Raw genomic sequence first — 15297 nt, 5'->3', positions numbered from 1 at the left:
TATATCTTTAAAATGGTAGTCCACGGACTTAATTTGGAATCCATGAATATAACTAATGCAATTTTGGTTACATATTGATTATCACATGCTCCATTTTTTATGTTCCGACTAATACAGTCCACGTTAGGGCAAAAACCGCCGGGTGAGTTCAGGCTGTAGGCAGCACGACGTATCCACCGTCACGTGTTATTAGCGTCGCCGCCTTCCATCCTGCCTCGCCTATATAAGCATGAAAGTATTGTTCAAAATGTTAATTTTTCTGCTAGTAATGTACCGACAGATTTAGCAATCATACTTAAAATACTTAATCATGTAAAATATGTGCATCCAGAAAGGTCAAAACAGAAGATTTTTTAAAACATTTAAATTAATATAAATGTGTAATGCAATATTGTGCCCACTCCATTATGCACCGTATTTTTTTTGTAAAGATAATTATTACAGAATGCTTTTTTGTGTGAAATGGGGCAATTGTCCTCCTTATTTCGTTACGAAATGTCTCAGTATTTTCCTCCTCTAATTATTTCATGCATGCGTATATGGGATAGCTCAGTACCAATAAGCATGTTAATTATTGTCGAACTAAAAATCTAAAAAGGAAAGAAGTAAACACTACCTGGCATCCGCCCAAAAGACTTGACAATAATAGTATTGATATGTAGTCCGAAAACCATGATCTAAATAATCTGAAGGCTGCAAAAATTAGAAAGAGATTAAGTATATAACTGTGATATTTTACACAAACAGATGTTGTAATCATTATTTGTTGTTTCGAGCGTAGATGGTAGCAGAGTAGGAGCAATTTTATGCTCTCGTGCCAAGAAGATGGGTTGCCTCTCAGCCATGTGCAAGTCTATTATTTTTCTGTGCAGCATATCAAGCAAAATTGGATTGTTATGAAATTATATTAATGGAATCATTCGTGGAGGGATTTTAACATGAAAGAACATGTAATATATATGTACAATAAGAACATCGAATTTAAGCATACCAAATTCGGAACAGAATACTCGCACAAATTTGTACCAATGTAGGAATCCAATATAATTAGAAATTTGGTTTCCTCATAGTACATATTCATCCCTGCAAAAAATAGAGCTACCTTATTATTTCCAATTCTGCATGGAAATAGGGCGGCATAATATGGCCGTGTACCTTATTTTAACTAAAACTGATAAATTCTAGCACCTACAACGAATCTCAAAAGCAATACAAACTTCCATGTTTAAGTGACCCGTTTGTTTCACCCAGGCGCGTCTTTAGCTTCAGCTACCAAATTGTTTTACCTACTTTGGGCGCACTTACTGGTGGTGTTTTTTTTAACCTTCGATACTTCTTCCACCGTGCTTCATGCCTGACTGACCATGCCACCATGACACCTTTGATTAAGAAATTTTCTTTACTAAGATATATTACACAATTTTTGAGGACAGGTGCAGCGCTGCGCCACTGAATTAAGAGGAAATATTTCAGACCGTAACTCAATAGTTGATCAAGAGGGGATTATTAATTCTAGAGTTGTGCTGTCCAAGTCTACGTCTAGTCCTTGCATGGATGCAGAGATATCAGTATAGTAGTTTATCTCGAATCCATCCATCCGTCATCATGCACCAGTTGTTGGTGCAGCCCGAGGCTGCACCTTCCTCTTCCTCTCTCGCACGAACGAACGGAGGGAGACGATGGAGTGGAGACACAGAGTTTCCCGGCCGGCGCACGAACGCCGCCGTGGGCGCACATACACCCTACTCTTATTTCTCTTCAGCTCACTATTACAAATAGACAGACACACTCCAACACACACCTTGGCAGCCCCGGCGGTCCTCCACGGCGACCTGCCTGCCGGCCACTAAACCTATCGGAGACTACATCTTCTCTATTTGCCCCACACACCTACACTCGATGCATACAAGATATAAATAGCTGCTGACGCACACGACCAGGAGCCACTAACTCCACGCATGCGATCAGGAGCCACTAACTAAATCTATGCTTATCCATGCACTAAGCCACCCCAACAGCTAGCAGACTTGTTCTTCTCCTAGAATACACGACCTGGCCGCACCCACACGCGCACGTACACATGCAAACAGCCTCTAGCTAACAAACTTCAAGATTAGTGCTAACACCAGTCACGTGAAAATTCAACGTATTGGCTGCAGGCTAACACTAACATGGTTTGTGGCTGCAGGCAAACAAATCAGGAGCAGAAGTTAGCTTATCTTATTTGATGTGGCCGAAGTCACCGTCATACAGATTGTAGTCCAATGAAACCGGCAGGCAAAAGGCCATTGATTCAGGTTGCATGTGCTTCGGCTGGCCGTGCATGTCCTGATTCCTGAACGGAGGCGCCATCCAGGTTTCAGAGCCCGACATGGAAAAGTTGTGGCGGTGCAAGGCCGCCGGCTTTCCTGAGATCCAGTAGTACGACGAAACCACCTCATCCTCGCATGGGTCGGGGAGCTGCACTCCGATGATTAAAAGGTTTTTCTAGGCTTCCATGCTATGCTGTTAAGAAAAAACATGGCGTTGTTATTCTCGATGCGGCGGCGGCGTGGGGAATGCGCTGTTGCTCGTGATGAGCCGGCGGCGGCGTGGGGGATGAACCATGATGCAGGCTTCTGCTCGTCGGTGTGGAGGGGAACGCCGGATCCGGAGGCCGGATATGTATAGCTATAGGTTTAGGACCTAGTAGCTTAGGTTTCTCCTGCCGATCGGTGTCGTCGTCGGTCCCGATGGGGATGGAGTTCAATAAAGTGGCTCGGGATTCGTCGCCGGCGGTCTGTTCTCAGGTGGCCACCGACGGATCTGGGAGCTTTGGTTCCTTTCGGGGCTGTTGTAGCGGCGGCGACGGCTTCGAGGTGGATTTTGTGCTTTGGTTCCGCCGTGGCATGGATGGATGCTCCGCCGTTGATGTCGAGCCAAGGAGCAGCTTTAGGAGTGAGTTGCCGGAAGATGGCCGAGTTTTCTTCCTTGTCCTTTGCTCTGGCTGTGTTTTCTCTTTTCTCTGGTTCTCTGTGGTGAGTTCGAAGAGTTGGTCGGCGACGCCGGGGACGATGTCCCGGCCGATACTCTGGAATCGGATTTCAGTTCCTTTCCGTCGGGACAGGCATCTTTGCGGCTCTTAAATCCTCTTTTGGAGATGGCGTTCGCAGTCGGGACGCGCTGCGTTCTTTTTTCCTCTTCTTTGCCGCAGTGGATCGAGGGGTGGAGGAACCTGGCGGGCGAGTGGCCGTGGTTGAAGACGAAGCCCTGTGCAAGTTGGAACCTGAGGGACCTTTTTGTAATTTCTTTATTTCTAGGGTTCCTTTGTACATTTCTGCTGGGCAGCTGTTCTAGTCTCTTCGAGTGGTTTGGGTACGTGTTGTACTGAATTCTGTATTTTAATACATGTACTCTTTCGCAAAAAAAAAAAAAAAAAGATGCAGATTTCTCAGGGTTTGATTACGTTTGGCTTTCCCTATTTTTTTCTGTTGGACGTGAGGGATAAGTACACGGTATATTTCCATATCCTAACAGACACTATATTTTTTAGGAATTAATCTTGGTGATTGGCCTTGATTTAATTATGCCCAGCTAATCTACATCGTTGGTTGTTTGTTATTTTAATAATATAATAGATATATTCTTTATTTTCTCTATTTTTGCCAAAGCGAACCCATCAAATGCAGTATTAAATTTTAAGATGCTAGCATATTTCCTTACAATTTAATCAAACCCAAAGACGTGAGAGACATTTATCGCAAGAGAAATGAGAAGGGAGCCAATACTGTAATGTATACAACGTCGCCACTAAAATAGGCTATAAGCATGAATATCTTTGCTGATTGACCTATAGAATCTAAAATATAGTACTACCTCAGAGGTAATATTTTCTAGCGTTGTTTAAGTATTTCTAAAATTCAAAGATAATCCTAAAAGGTGCATACATTTACTGGTTATCATCAATAGCACTTATGCACACCATTGTAGAACACACTCTCACTAAATCTGAAAATAAAGTTGAGTATATAAACCTGAGTATGTACCTAATAGTTTGAACTATTCAACAATAAAGCTGCTAATCCAGGGTAGCCTGGGAATGGTCAAGCTGAGTTTTCTAGATCCTATAAATTCACATCGGGTATCTGAACTTACTTTCCTGTGAAAAGATGAACCAATCATTTTGATCAGACACCTGAAATAAAAGGACAAACAGGTTAATAATTAACATCTGGTGGCCTTCCTATTCGTCTCACCAACTAAACTGTCAGAAACCATTGTAGAACGTACTGTCACTAAATCTGAAAATAAAGTTGAGTATATAAACCTGAGTATGTACTTAACAGTTTGTACTATTGAACGATAAAGCACCGCTGCTCCAGGTAGCGTGGGTATGATCTAGTTGAGTTTTCTAGATCATATAAATCGAGTATTTGAACTTGCTTTCCTGTGAAAAGATGAACCAATCATAGTGATCACACACCTGAAATAAAAGGAAAATATAGCTTAGTTAATTAGCACCTGGTGTTTATACTGGCAGAAAACATGTAAGTGATCTAACTGAAAACTGACCTTCCAATTCGTCTCACCAACTTAACTGCTAGAAGCCCAAACAGCCGGCGAAATATTATGGACAGAAACAGATTGTTTTTTCAACTCCATCTCCAACCAAAATCCATAGATCCCTGTCAATCCTTGGTGGTCAAAACGTACTGACAACACAACGACCCTGCTTTTAGATCTATCCAACACAGTGTGAAAATAGAACACATAGCTATGTCTAGATGATAGTTACCTGGGCATCGACACTATCAGAGAGCCCAGAAGAGGAGACCCGGCCAAACTTACATCATATTTTCGTGCTTGCTTAGCCTTGGGATGGTGCCACCGTAAACAATCTCCAAAGTACACAGAGGACGCCAGGAGGAAGAGAACTCGAGGCATCGTATCGGCCAGGCACATAGATAAGGAGAGGCGACAGAAGATCCAGCTGAACCGGCGACGGCGGCCGCGGGAGAGAAGCGGTAGATCGAACGTGGAGTCAATTCAGAGTAGGTTTGTGCATGGGGACTTGGGGCAGACGTAGCCAAGAAGGACACCGTAGATGTGTATATCCAAATCAGCAGCACTGGACGTTAAGTTAATCGATCGTGGCTGTTGTTGTTGATTTGATTATTCCTGGCTAATCCGCACCGTTGGTTGTTTGTTGTTTTAATAATATAATAGATGGCCAAGGGGGCTCGCAATTTTGGAAGAGCCTAGACAGAGTGAAACACCTCTTTAAAGTAAGGACTAAATACCTGGTGCGTGATGGGGCCCGCACCAGCTTCTGGTTGGACTGGTGGACTGATATTAGGCCACTCAAAGAGAAATTCCCGCTTCTTTTTGCTATCTGTGATGACGAATCAGTTTCGGTAGCTACTGCTTTACAAGGGGAAGGGTTAGCTATTCGTTTCCGTCGTTCCTTGGACCAGGAAGGCACGAGGCAGTGGAGGGAATTGTGTAACTTGGTCGATGAAGTGGAACTGGTACATGGAAAGGACCAGATTCGATGGCACCTGGATAACTCCGGATTTTTTTTTGTTAAATCGCTATATTTCAAGCTATCTCAGGGCACGTCGGTGGAACATTTCAAGGATATGTGGGAGTCTAGGGTTCCCTTAAAGATAAAAATCTTCTCCTGGCAGCTGGCGTTGGACAAGCTTCCATCTAATCTTCAGATTGCCACTCGCTAGGGGCCCTCGACGGGAGGGTGTGCCTTATGTGGTGCGCCGGAGGATGCGGCTCACATTTTCTTTAACTGCTCCACGGCGCAATTCGCTTGGGCGGTGCTGTGCCAATTACTGGGGTGTAACTGGAGGCCAGCTAACTTCCCACAATTCCACGCAATCATATCAAGCTTTGTGGGTTATACTCGCCGTATCCTATGGGTTTTGTTCTTAGCGCAATCCTGGGCCTTGTGGACAATGCGTAATAAAATTACCATCGAAAGGAAAGTCATTAACCACCCTGCTGATATTATCTATAAAATTGTGATTTTTCTGCGGCTCTGGAGGCCTAAGTTCAAGGGAATGGAAAAGGAATGGCTAAGCTAGATGGAGCGCGAGCTACACGCGTCCATGAAACCAAGAAATTGAAGAAGTGAAGCTCTGTGTTGACCCAGACCCGAGCCCCCCCCCCCCCCCCCCCCACCGCCCCCGTGCTGCCTGGTGTTTGGAGTATCAGCGGATGGCTCGTGCTGGTAAGGTGTACGCCGCAGCATGTATGAGTTGTAACTCCGAATCCTTATGCTATCTGGGATTTATTAAGTTAAAATCGGACAATAAAGTTGCCTTCTATATAAAAGAATATTTTTCCCTGTTAGCATGACGATGGCCTAACAATTTGGCAATCTACCTTGAGAAGGTTGTGACTCTGGCCACAAAGAGTTCAACCATTTTCGTCTTAGCCTATCGGGCGCTCGACTCAGGGTAGTTTCCTTTTCCTGGAAACATATGAGGTTAGAGCATCTCTAACAGTAACCGAAAATTTCGGAACCAAAAAACTTGTATTCAGTTTCTCGAAAACGTGGCTTAGGATGATTTTGTAGCTGGCGCAGAACAGAACCCGTAAAACACAAACTAAAAAAACGCAATTGAAATGTTGCGGGAAAATTCATCGATAAACATATATAGATGGTAGTTTGATGCTCTGATTGAGCATCAAAATTTACATAATATATACTACAAACCTAAATTAGATACTAGCCCTAACCGCACGAGCTGATTCCGAGCAAAATGAGGCCCGATGGCCTCTGCGCGCATCGGTGCCGGTGGTGGCAGAGCTTGAGCGTCGAGGCGGAGGACGGCGTCGACGCGGAGGACGGTGAGGAGCTCCTACTCGGAGTCAAGCTCGACGATCTCAAGCTTAACGCGGCGGACGCGCTCCTCCCGGCACGCCGCCTCGTACTCCCGCACTTAGCGGACGGCATCGGCCTCCTCCCGGCAGAAGCGGGCGCGGGCCTCCGCCTCCGTGATCGCCCCCACCTGCGCCATCACGGCGTCCTCCTCATCGGAGCCGTGGACGTAGGCTCCTGCGCGATGACGAGCTCCTCCTCCTCGGAGCTGTCGTAGACGGGCGGGCGCGGTGGGCGGCTCGAACCACCGGAGGAGGATCCCTCGCCGCCATTCTTGCCGTACTTGGCGAGCTTTCCTGGGGGGCGTGAGCCCCCAGTTCGTCCACCGGCGAGCGCTGCGCTTGCGCGCGCCCTCCGACCGGTTGAACTTGCGCCGTTCCGCCTCCGTGCGGAACATGGGGGGCCGTGGCGGCGAGTCCCCGCCGCCCAATCCTGCGCTGCCCCGTGCAGAGCTACCACGCAAGGCCATGGCGTCGCGGAGCTGGGGCCGAAGCGTCGCTACTGCACGCTGGATTCCTCGCCAGGGAGGTGGTTGGTGGCGGAGCGGTTGGCAGCGGCGGAGGGGAGTAGGGTTTGGAAACGAACTCCCCTCTGTGGCCCGTTTTAATACGGGGCGGCCGCTGAGTTTTTCGGGTCCCCGAACTCGAGCCAGGTCGTGAGTTCGGGCTCTATTCTGGGCCTATTTCGGCCTGAACTCGTAAACTCGCCGGAATTTTTCGGTTCGGCTCATTTTTCGAGTAATTGTTAGAGTTGCTTTTACTACATCGTCTTACTAAGGATAATCTTGTAAAGCATAATTGGCAAGGTAGTAAAAAGTGTGTCTTTTGTCATCATGATGAGACAATCAACCATCTTTTTTTCCAATGTCAATTTGCGAGATCTATATGGTCGATAACCCAAATAGGTTCAACCTTGTATCCACTCTCGAGTGTTGCCAATATTTTTGGCAGTTGGCTCAATGGAGTGGATCGTAGGTATAAAACTTTTATTAGGGTGGGGGCGATTGCCATTATTTGGTCGCTTTGGCTATGTAGAAATGACAAGATTTTCCAATATACTAATTCTTCTTGTTTGCAGGTTATCTACCGATCCGCCGCTTTGCTCCGTTCGTGGTCTTTGCTTCAGAGGCCAGAGAGTCGAGACCTCTTTATGGAGGTATCTACATGGTTGGAGGAGGATGTGGCGAAGGATATTTTTTCCCAACATGGATGGCGGCGTAATCTACGGATAGAGTCTTCTGCGTCTTAGTCGTCGTCCCATGTTGTTAGAGCATGTCTAACAGGCCCCGTATTTTTTCACCCCTTAAAACGCGAGTAGAGGGCCCTGTATTCAGTTTTCACCGGCCGAAAAATCATCCGAGCTAGCAGACCCCGTATAACTAAACTGTAAAAAGGAATATTCCGAAAATATGCCAAATTAAAAAAATCCCCTTCTCCACTTCTTCTTCCTCCTCCCGCCCGCCCCTGCCTAGCCCCTGCCGCCCGCCGCCCCCACCTGCCTAGCCCCCGCCCGCCGGCCGCCGGCCGGCCCCCGCCGCCGCCGGCCCACGGCCGCCCGTCCCCGTCCCCACCCCGCCAAGGCCGCGCCAGCCTTGGCCGCCGCCCCGCTACGGCCGCGCCAGCCTTGGCCGCGCCCGCCCTGCGGCCGCGCCGGCCTTGGCCGCGCCCTCGCCTGCGGCCGCGCCGGCTTCGGCCGCCGCCCGCCACGGCCGCGCCGGACTTGGCCGCGCCCGGCTCCGGTCGGCTTCGGCCGCCGCCCGCCACGGCCGGCCGCGCCGCCGCCCGCCACGGCCCGCCGCTGCACCTCGTCCGCCTCCCCAACCCCACCTCGCGCGCCCACGGCGCGAACCTACCGGCGAACCGAGCCGCCGCCACGCCGGGAGGCACCGACGAGCGCCAACAGCCGTCGTGGAAGCAGTTGCGATTTCTCGAATATTCAGCGCGCCACGAGTGAGGGTTTGGCCCCGTATTCGGCCTCCCGCCCCGTACAAGTAAGGGGCCAAAAGCCACCCCGTAGTCCAAACTGTAAAAAATCGACACGGGGGCCTGTTTTACGGGGTCTGCTAGACGGCCGGGTAGAGTCCTACCCCGTATATCGGCGGTTATTTTACGGGGTTGGGCCTTTTACGGGGTCTGTTAGACCTGCTCTTAGTCCTTCAGTTTTCGGCTTTTTTGGTACCATGTGTGTGCTACTATGATACTTTGTGTGTGTGCGGCTGTCTGCATCTTGTTATGCAGAGGCCGGGTGATACTTTTAAAAAGTAATGAAAGCGCACTTTATCGAAAAAAGTACATCGTGTTACAGCTCTTCTCAGTTCTCAGTGAAGTAACGGAGGACTACCAAGACGATGAAGGTGGAGTCGGAGAAAGTGTATCCAGCGGTCTTCGATGTAACTTTTAGTTTGGTATAAACAAAATCTTTGTTGTTCATGAGCGCGTCAGTTTATTAATAGCAATTCAATATTCAAGTCGTTGGCTACAAAGATTAACACAGCACTTTCTCTGCTACGCGTCAAACCTGATTCTAAATGGCTTGAGTCCTGCTAAAACAGGAACTCGTAAAAGAAGACATGATGCTAAACTAACAGTACAGAAAAATCTTTCAAGAAGTTAACAGAAAGAAAGAAAGATGATGCCTGCAAGGGGTCCTGGTAATCAAACGGCAGCTGAATCTAGCTTCAGGCAATAGTATGTTACAGACAAATATGGAAATGCAAATAGAAAAACCACTGGTACAATAAACTGAATATACAGCAGGGAAGAAGAAAACTGGCAGAACCTGACCATGGTTTTGCCAGACAGCCATCCAGAATGCACAATGCCTTTTGTTACTGGAAACAAGAAATATTCTCAAACAAAAACTGCACTCGTATGGTTATTAAAACAGATCAGTGCCTCCAATTTCTGACATGTTGAACAGTTAAATTACACTCCGATTTGGGAAGTGTGTCTGAAGTGCTCCTGATGCAACAATTTCTTTATCCTAAATCTGACCATCAAACACATGGACCAGCTTAATTTCCAGGGCACTGGGGGTTGTTAGGGACAGCAGCTTGATGTCATCAGCAATGGCTGCATTAGCTTGCTAAGAGATACCTTCAACACCTGACATTAATACCAGGTGCCAACAGCATGTAACAAGTTTGTCCATTTGCAATCATCAGGAGACAAGATGCATCATGAAAAGGAAGAGCCACATGGCCGGGTACCTATCCATGCACATCTTGACATGTATGGGCAACAAAAGATAATAAACCCTCCACCTAAACATAGGCTCTTGTGTTGCAGGCTTGCAGCACATGGATATTCGGAAATATGCAATTACAGAAAAAATGACTGTAATATAAAGAGGTAAGCATCGGTAGGAAGATCTTGACAATGTCAACCTTGTTGCACTTGTCATGTCAGGAGTTCATAACCTTGTTTCAAGATGTAGGAGTTCCTAGATCTTTCTACTTGAACAATGATGAATAATAATCCCCTGAACTGAAATACTAGTGTGTATCATCAAAAACTCATATTATACCCCCCAAATATGGACAAGTTTACACCAAGAATAAACAATATATATACCACAAAAAAAGAATTTGACAAACCAAATGACTTCAAATAGGCTAGAGTTGTCTGGCAAAAATCCATGAAACTATTTGCAGGAAAGTTGTCATCGTGTCTTCAAAACTGTGACATGTGAGAGGCTTCACACACCAGTACAAAACATCACATGTTCTTCCTTCTGGACACTCTGTTGGACACCGGCACCATTGACTCAAAGCTCTCATATCCATCATCAAACGCCCTGCTGTGACGCTCAAACGCCCTGCTGTGACGTAGCAACTGGCTTGCTGAATCATACCCCATGAGCAGATGAAGTGCCGAGTCTGAAACCTTCTTGCTACTTTCTGTGACAGCAAGGGCTCGTCCAGCTCGAGTAGACAAGCTTCTTGTGACGGATGCTCCATAATCTTCACTTATACCGACATTGTAAGAAGCACTCTCAGTTCTAGCAACTATTCTGCCGTCGACCTTGCTTGATTTTTGGGTTGCTTCCTTGCTGATATTTGCATCGGCGTGATCTACAGCAGGAACTGATAATACAATAACCCTGGAACACTTACCACACTGCATTTTCCCGATCTTCCCTTTTGAGATGTAGACATCGGATGGCATTTGGACCAAATAGAAACAGCTGTTGCAGACTGTATATGGTGAAGCACCTGACAGAGGCCGCAATATATGCTTTCTCACCACTCGCTTCTGTTCCTTGAAGCTTGACTTTAGTGAATCGTGGTCAAGGATTGAGCTACCAGCTTGTGAGGATTGGTAATATGAATTGAACTCCCAAGCATCAAAGTTGTGTGGGATGTGTGCTTGCGCATGTCCATAATGACTATGCGCATATGAATGGGCTGGTGAGTAAGGATTTGGTGGGGGGTACATTGGTGGCTTTCGATGACCATAATAGGAGTCTAGGGTACAAGAACTTGGGTTGGAATCAGCATCAATGCTTCGAAACTGTTGCTCGGCATCATAGTTACGGAGTTGCTGTGGCTGGTATTCCAGGTCTTTATTCTGATACCTTTTCTCCAAACTCTTCTGGATAGAAAGCCTGTTTAGCTGATCTCTTAGACCATCCATCTTCTTGAGGCGCTCAAGTTGATCAACAGTCTTGAACTTATTTGATGTTTTCAGCACCAAATCTCCTTGACTAGGTGACCCACTTGAGAGAGAACTTGAGGTTCCATCCATTTGCGACTCAATGAAGTTTTGGATTGACTTGAAGTCTTCAGAATCAAGAGAAAGTCCTTGACGAAGTAGACTGGCTCTGTATCTGCATGATATCTCTTCTTTTTTCTTAACGAAGCTAGGTGATTTGCAATGAATCCTCTCATTTGGCAATCTCGAAAACCCAGCAACATCTACTGGTTTGTCAGCTTGAACACCGATATTCATATTGTCATCGTCCGTATCCTTCTTTTCTTCAGTGACATCAGAAGTCAGTTTGTGTTGTTCAAAACTTTCTCCAGATTTGATATGTCCATCACTGAATGAGGAGATGCCCCCTTCACCAAGATTTGCACTTTCAGCGCCCAGGTAGTGTGGGTTTATCATAGACATATCATGCTCATCCTCATGATACCTTTCTGCAGTGTCCTTGTTTGTGACCACAACATGCTCGTTCGCATGAAAAAAGTTGACCTTACTGTCATCTTGAATACAACTATCTTCCTTCTCTTTCAGGCCATCTGTTGTTAGCTCATTTTGTTGGAAATTTTGTCCAGATTTGAGATGTCCGTCACCGATGGAAGAGATGCTTCCTTCACACGGCTTTGCGCTTTCAGTCTCCAGGTATTGTGGATCCTTATCATGCTCATTCTCATGAATTATGTCTGGACTGTCTTTGCTTGTAAGGACGACATGCTCAATCCCATGAACACTGTCGTTCTTATTATCATGCTCATTCTCATGAACTCTTTCTGCAATGTCCTTGTTTGTGACCACGGTAAGCTCATTCGCATGAAAACAGCTGATCTTATTATCATCATCAATACAAACATCTTCCTTCTCTTTTGGGCCATCAGTTGTTAACTCATTTTCTTGGAAATTTTGTCCAAATTTGAGATGTTCATCACCGAAAGAAGAGATGCTTCCTTCACATGGATTTGCACTTTCAGTGTCCCGGTACAGTGGATCCTTATCATGCTCATTCTCATGAATTATGTCTGAAATGTCTTTGTTTGTAAGCACGACAAGCTCATTCCCATGAACATAGTCGATCTTATTATCATCTCCAGTCCAACCCTCTTCTTTTTCTTTAGTGCCATCAGCTGTTAGCTCGTTCATTTCAAAATTTTGTTCAGATTGTATATGTTTGCCATCAGTGGAAGACATACTTCCTTCACATGTATTGGCAGTTTCATTAACCAGGAATTGTGGATCCTTATCATGCTCCTTCCCACGAGCTTTATCTTGATTATCTTTGTCTGCAATCCTGACATGATGTTCTAATGGTTCCTCTGCATCACTAAAAGACATTTCCAGTTCTTCAATCAATCGGCCATGAGGATCACTCCGAGGATCATCATTCATTTTGCCCGCTGACAAAAACCTTCGGCTACCAATTTGGTTATGCAGAGCATCATTGAGCCCATTGTTATCTGCTACATCCGAAAATTCTTCCTCGTCATCACTTAAGGATAGAGACCTCTCCAATTCTTCAATCAGATCTTCATAAGATTCAATAAGTAAACCCTCATATGGTTGAGGCCTATCCTCTCTCTGAGACAGCATGTTCTTGAATTTTGCCTCATCTTCCTTGTACAGTTTGTTTGTCTCAACCACCTCATGGTAGTTCATAGTTTCATTGGTAGCAGATAACTTTTGCTCGTCCATGTCCATGCTCTCTACTTCTCCTCTCATGTTATTGCTAGAATCTGCTAATTCCTCACTTTCCATGCTATGGACAGCAGCAACTTCACTGCCAACACTAGCATCACCCATACTGTATCCCTTTTCCCCGTTTCCAGTTTCACTTGCTTCAACATTCTGTACATTTTCGACCAGCTTCATACTAGAATCAGCTGCAGTACCGTTGTCATCTGCCTCTTTGATCATAAACTCAGGGTTTGGGGCATTGCCATCAACCAGGCAACAGTTCTCCTCACCACCAACCTTGCCAGATGTTGCACTCTCTCCAATGGACAGAGTTCTTTCTGGATTAACATTCTCGCAGGAGATGTCATCCTTACTGACAGAGGAAATACTTCCCTCCACCACATTATCACTAGGCTGTGCACAAGCAGAAACAACCTTCTGTTCATCTGAAGAAATAGACTTGCTAGTCTGAATGGATCCTTCCAAACTGCGTGGAGAACTGTTCTGTTCACCGGATACCGGATCAGGACGAGTTACCGGCGCGCCTCGATTTTTCGCTGCATCACAGATTCAACAAGTATCAGAACAAATTCTGCGAAAAACAGAAACATTGCATAACCAGGCAATTGATAGATGGCATGATCTGTACCTCTAAGAACAGTCCCACAGCCGCCGCATTGGTAAACCGGAATGGTCGGGTACTCAACGAGCAGCTGGAGGCATTTCGGGCACCTGACAAACCGAAGATTTTGAGCTTCCATGGACATGGCCTGGCCTCCTCCCCGCCGCAATATCTCGATTATAGAAAGCTAGACGCACTTCAGTCATACAGCGTCAACATCAACCCCCTGTTGATACAATAATCAACTCCACCTCAGTGATCTTCCACTTTTTGGCTTCTTTAAACAAAAGTTATTTTTGCGAAAGTTACCATACTAGGTATTACTACATATAAAACAATCAAGGAATAAAGATATGCAACTCCACCAGAAAATCCTTCCCTAAAGAATAGACAGGAGACGGTTGTGTTTGCATTCTATTAGTATACAGCAATCCTCGGTAAAAAAAAAGTATACAGCAAGCCAACTAGCCCAAGTTCAAGAACATAGATGGATATGCATACAGGAAAAAAAAGACGCCACCTAAGCCACCAACCATGGCACTATGGCAGCAAGGAATCACATGGACCATGGATCAACCGAATCGATAGCGGAGCACTTGCAGATCTACGAAGGTGGGGAAATCTACAGCCGTATGCAAGAAAGGACTGGGGGAGAAAAAGAAAGACGAACCTTTCCTTGTAAGGCCGGGTCCGGTGAAGATCATCTCGCGCCAAAATGTCTCGCTCCCTGTCCTCCTCCCGCCGCGCCCCCCGCGAGAACGAACTCGGAGGGATCGCGACGGAGCGGTGAATCTTCCGCCACGGAAGAAAAGAGAAAGAGAGCAATAGCAGAAAGGGGAAAAGGAGGATTGCGGCGTCAGTGATGTCCAGCTGAGCTCAGGGTCGGGCTGTCTGGTGAAAGTTGGAGGAGAGAGAGGGAGGAAAAAGAGGAGGAGGAGACTACGGCAGGGGGACCAGAGCAAGGGAGGAGGAGACGGGGAGAGGAAATGGTGGTTCTGTGTTCCGGGATGAGACAAGCATGGTGCTGTCTCCTTGGCGGCATGACCACTTGACCACCGCAGTTTAATCAGTGGAAAATTGTAGGCTTGTGTAATTAATTGCTTTGGACAAGTCAAGAACACTACCAAAAAAATCTGGCAGGTTTAGCTAGTTCTAGTTTTAGCAGATAGCTAAGTTGACGGTCGCCCGTTGCTACGCTCCACTTTGCCAGCTTGTTCTTGAAATAAGTTTTCGTCCCACTATATTAATATAGCTACCACATGGTACAACTAATGGGGCACATAATCAACCTAAGAAAAAACATAAAAGAAAAAAAGGAAAGAAAATCGAAAGGGTCGGATCGATGAAAACAAAGGTGTCCCGTAGCGGCTGCGCCCACCGATCCTCTTCATGGCTTTCAACTTTTAAAAAAGTAGGTTTACGACACACAA

At 46.2% G+C, this 15297-nt stretch overlaps 1 protein-coding gene across 1 annotated transcript; it reads right to left on the bottom strand.

Annotated features, from left to right (window-relative positions):
• Window positions 1–10237: 10237 nt before the first annotated feature.
• On the bottom strand, window positions 10238–14908 carry LOC124703291. Its single transcript, XM_047235517.1, has 3 exons — window positions 14538–14908; window positions 13895–14093; window positions 10238–13802 (listed from the first exon to the last, which is right to left on the bottom strand). The coding sequence occupies exons 2-3, from the start codon at window positions 14010–14012 to the stop codon at window positions 10591–10593; spliced, it is 3330 nt and encodes a 1109-aa protein (XP_047091473.1). The 5' UTR covers window positions 14013–14093; window positions 14538–14908; the 3' UTR covers window positions 10238–10590.
• Between the last annotated feature and the right edge of the window lie 389 nt (window positions 14909–15297).

This window comes from Lolium rigidum, chromosome 3, assembly GCF_022539505.1.
Source record: "Lolium rigidum isolate FL_2022 chromosome 3, APGP_CSIRO_Lrig_0.1, whole genome shotgun sequence".
Taxonomy (NCBI): Eukaryota; Viridiplantae; Streptophyta; class Magnoliopsida; order Poales; family Poaceae; genus Lolium; species Lolium rigidum.
The sequence above is the reverse complement of the archived record's forward strand: the minus strand, read 5'-3'. Positions and strand labels throughout refer to the sequence as shown.

Bases quoted from the DNA above. Each gene is read 5' to 3' on its own strand.
- LOC124703291 (XM_047235517.1), bottom strand. From the start codon at position 14,012: ATGTCCATGGAAGCTCAAAATCTTCGGTTTGTCAGGTGCCCGAAATGC. The intron at 13,803-13,894 runs GTACAGATCATG...TCTGTGATGCAG, and splicing joins CTGTGGGACTGTTCTTAGAG to CGAAAAATCGAGGCGCGCCG.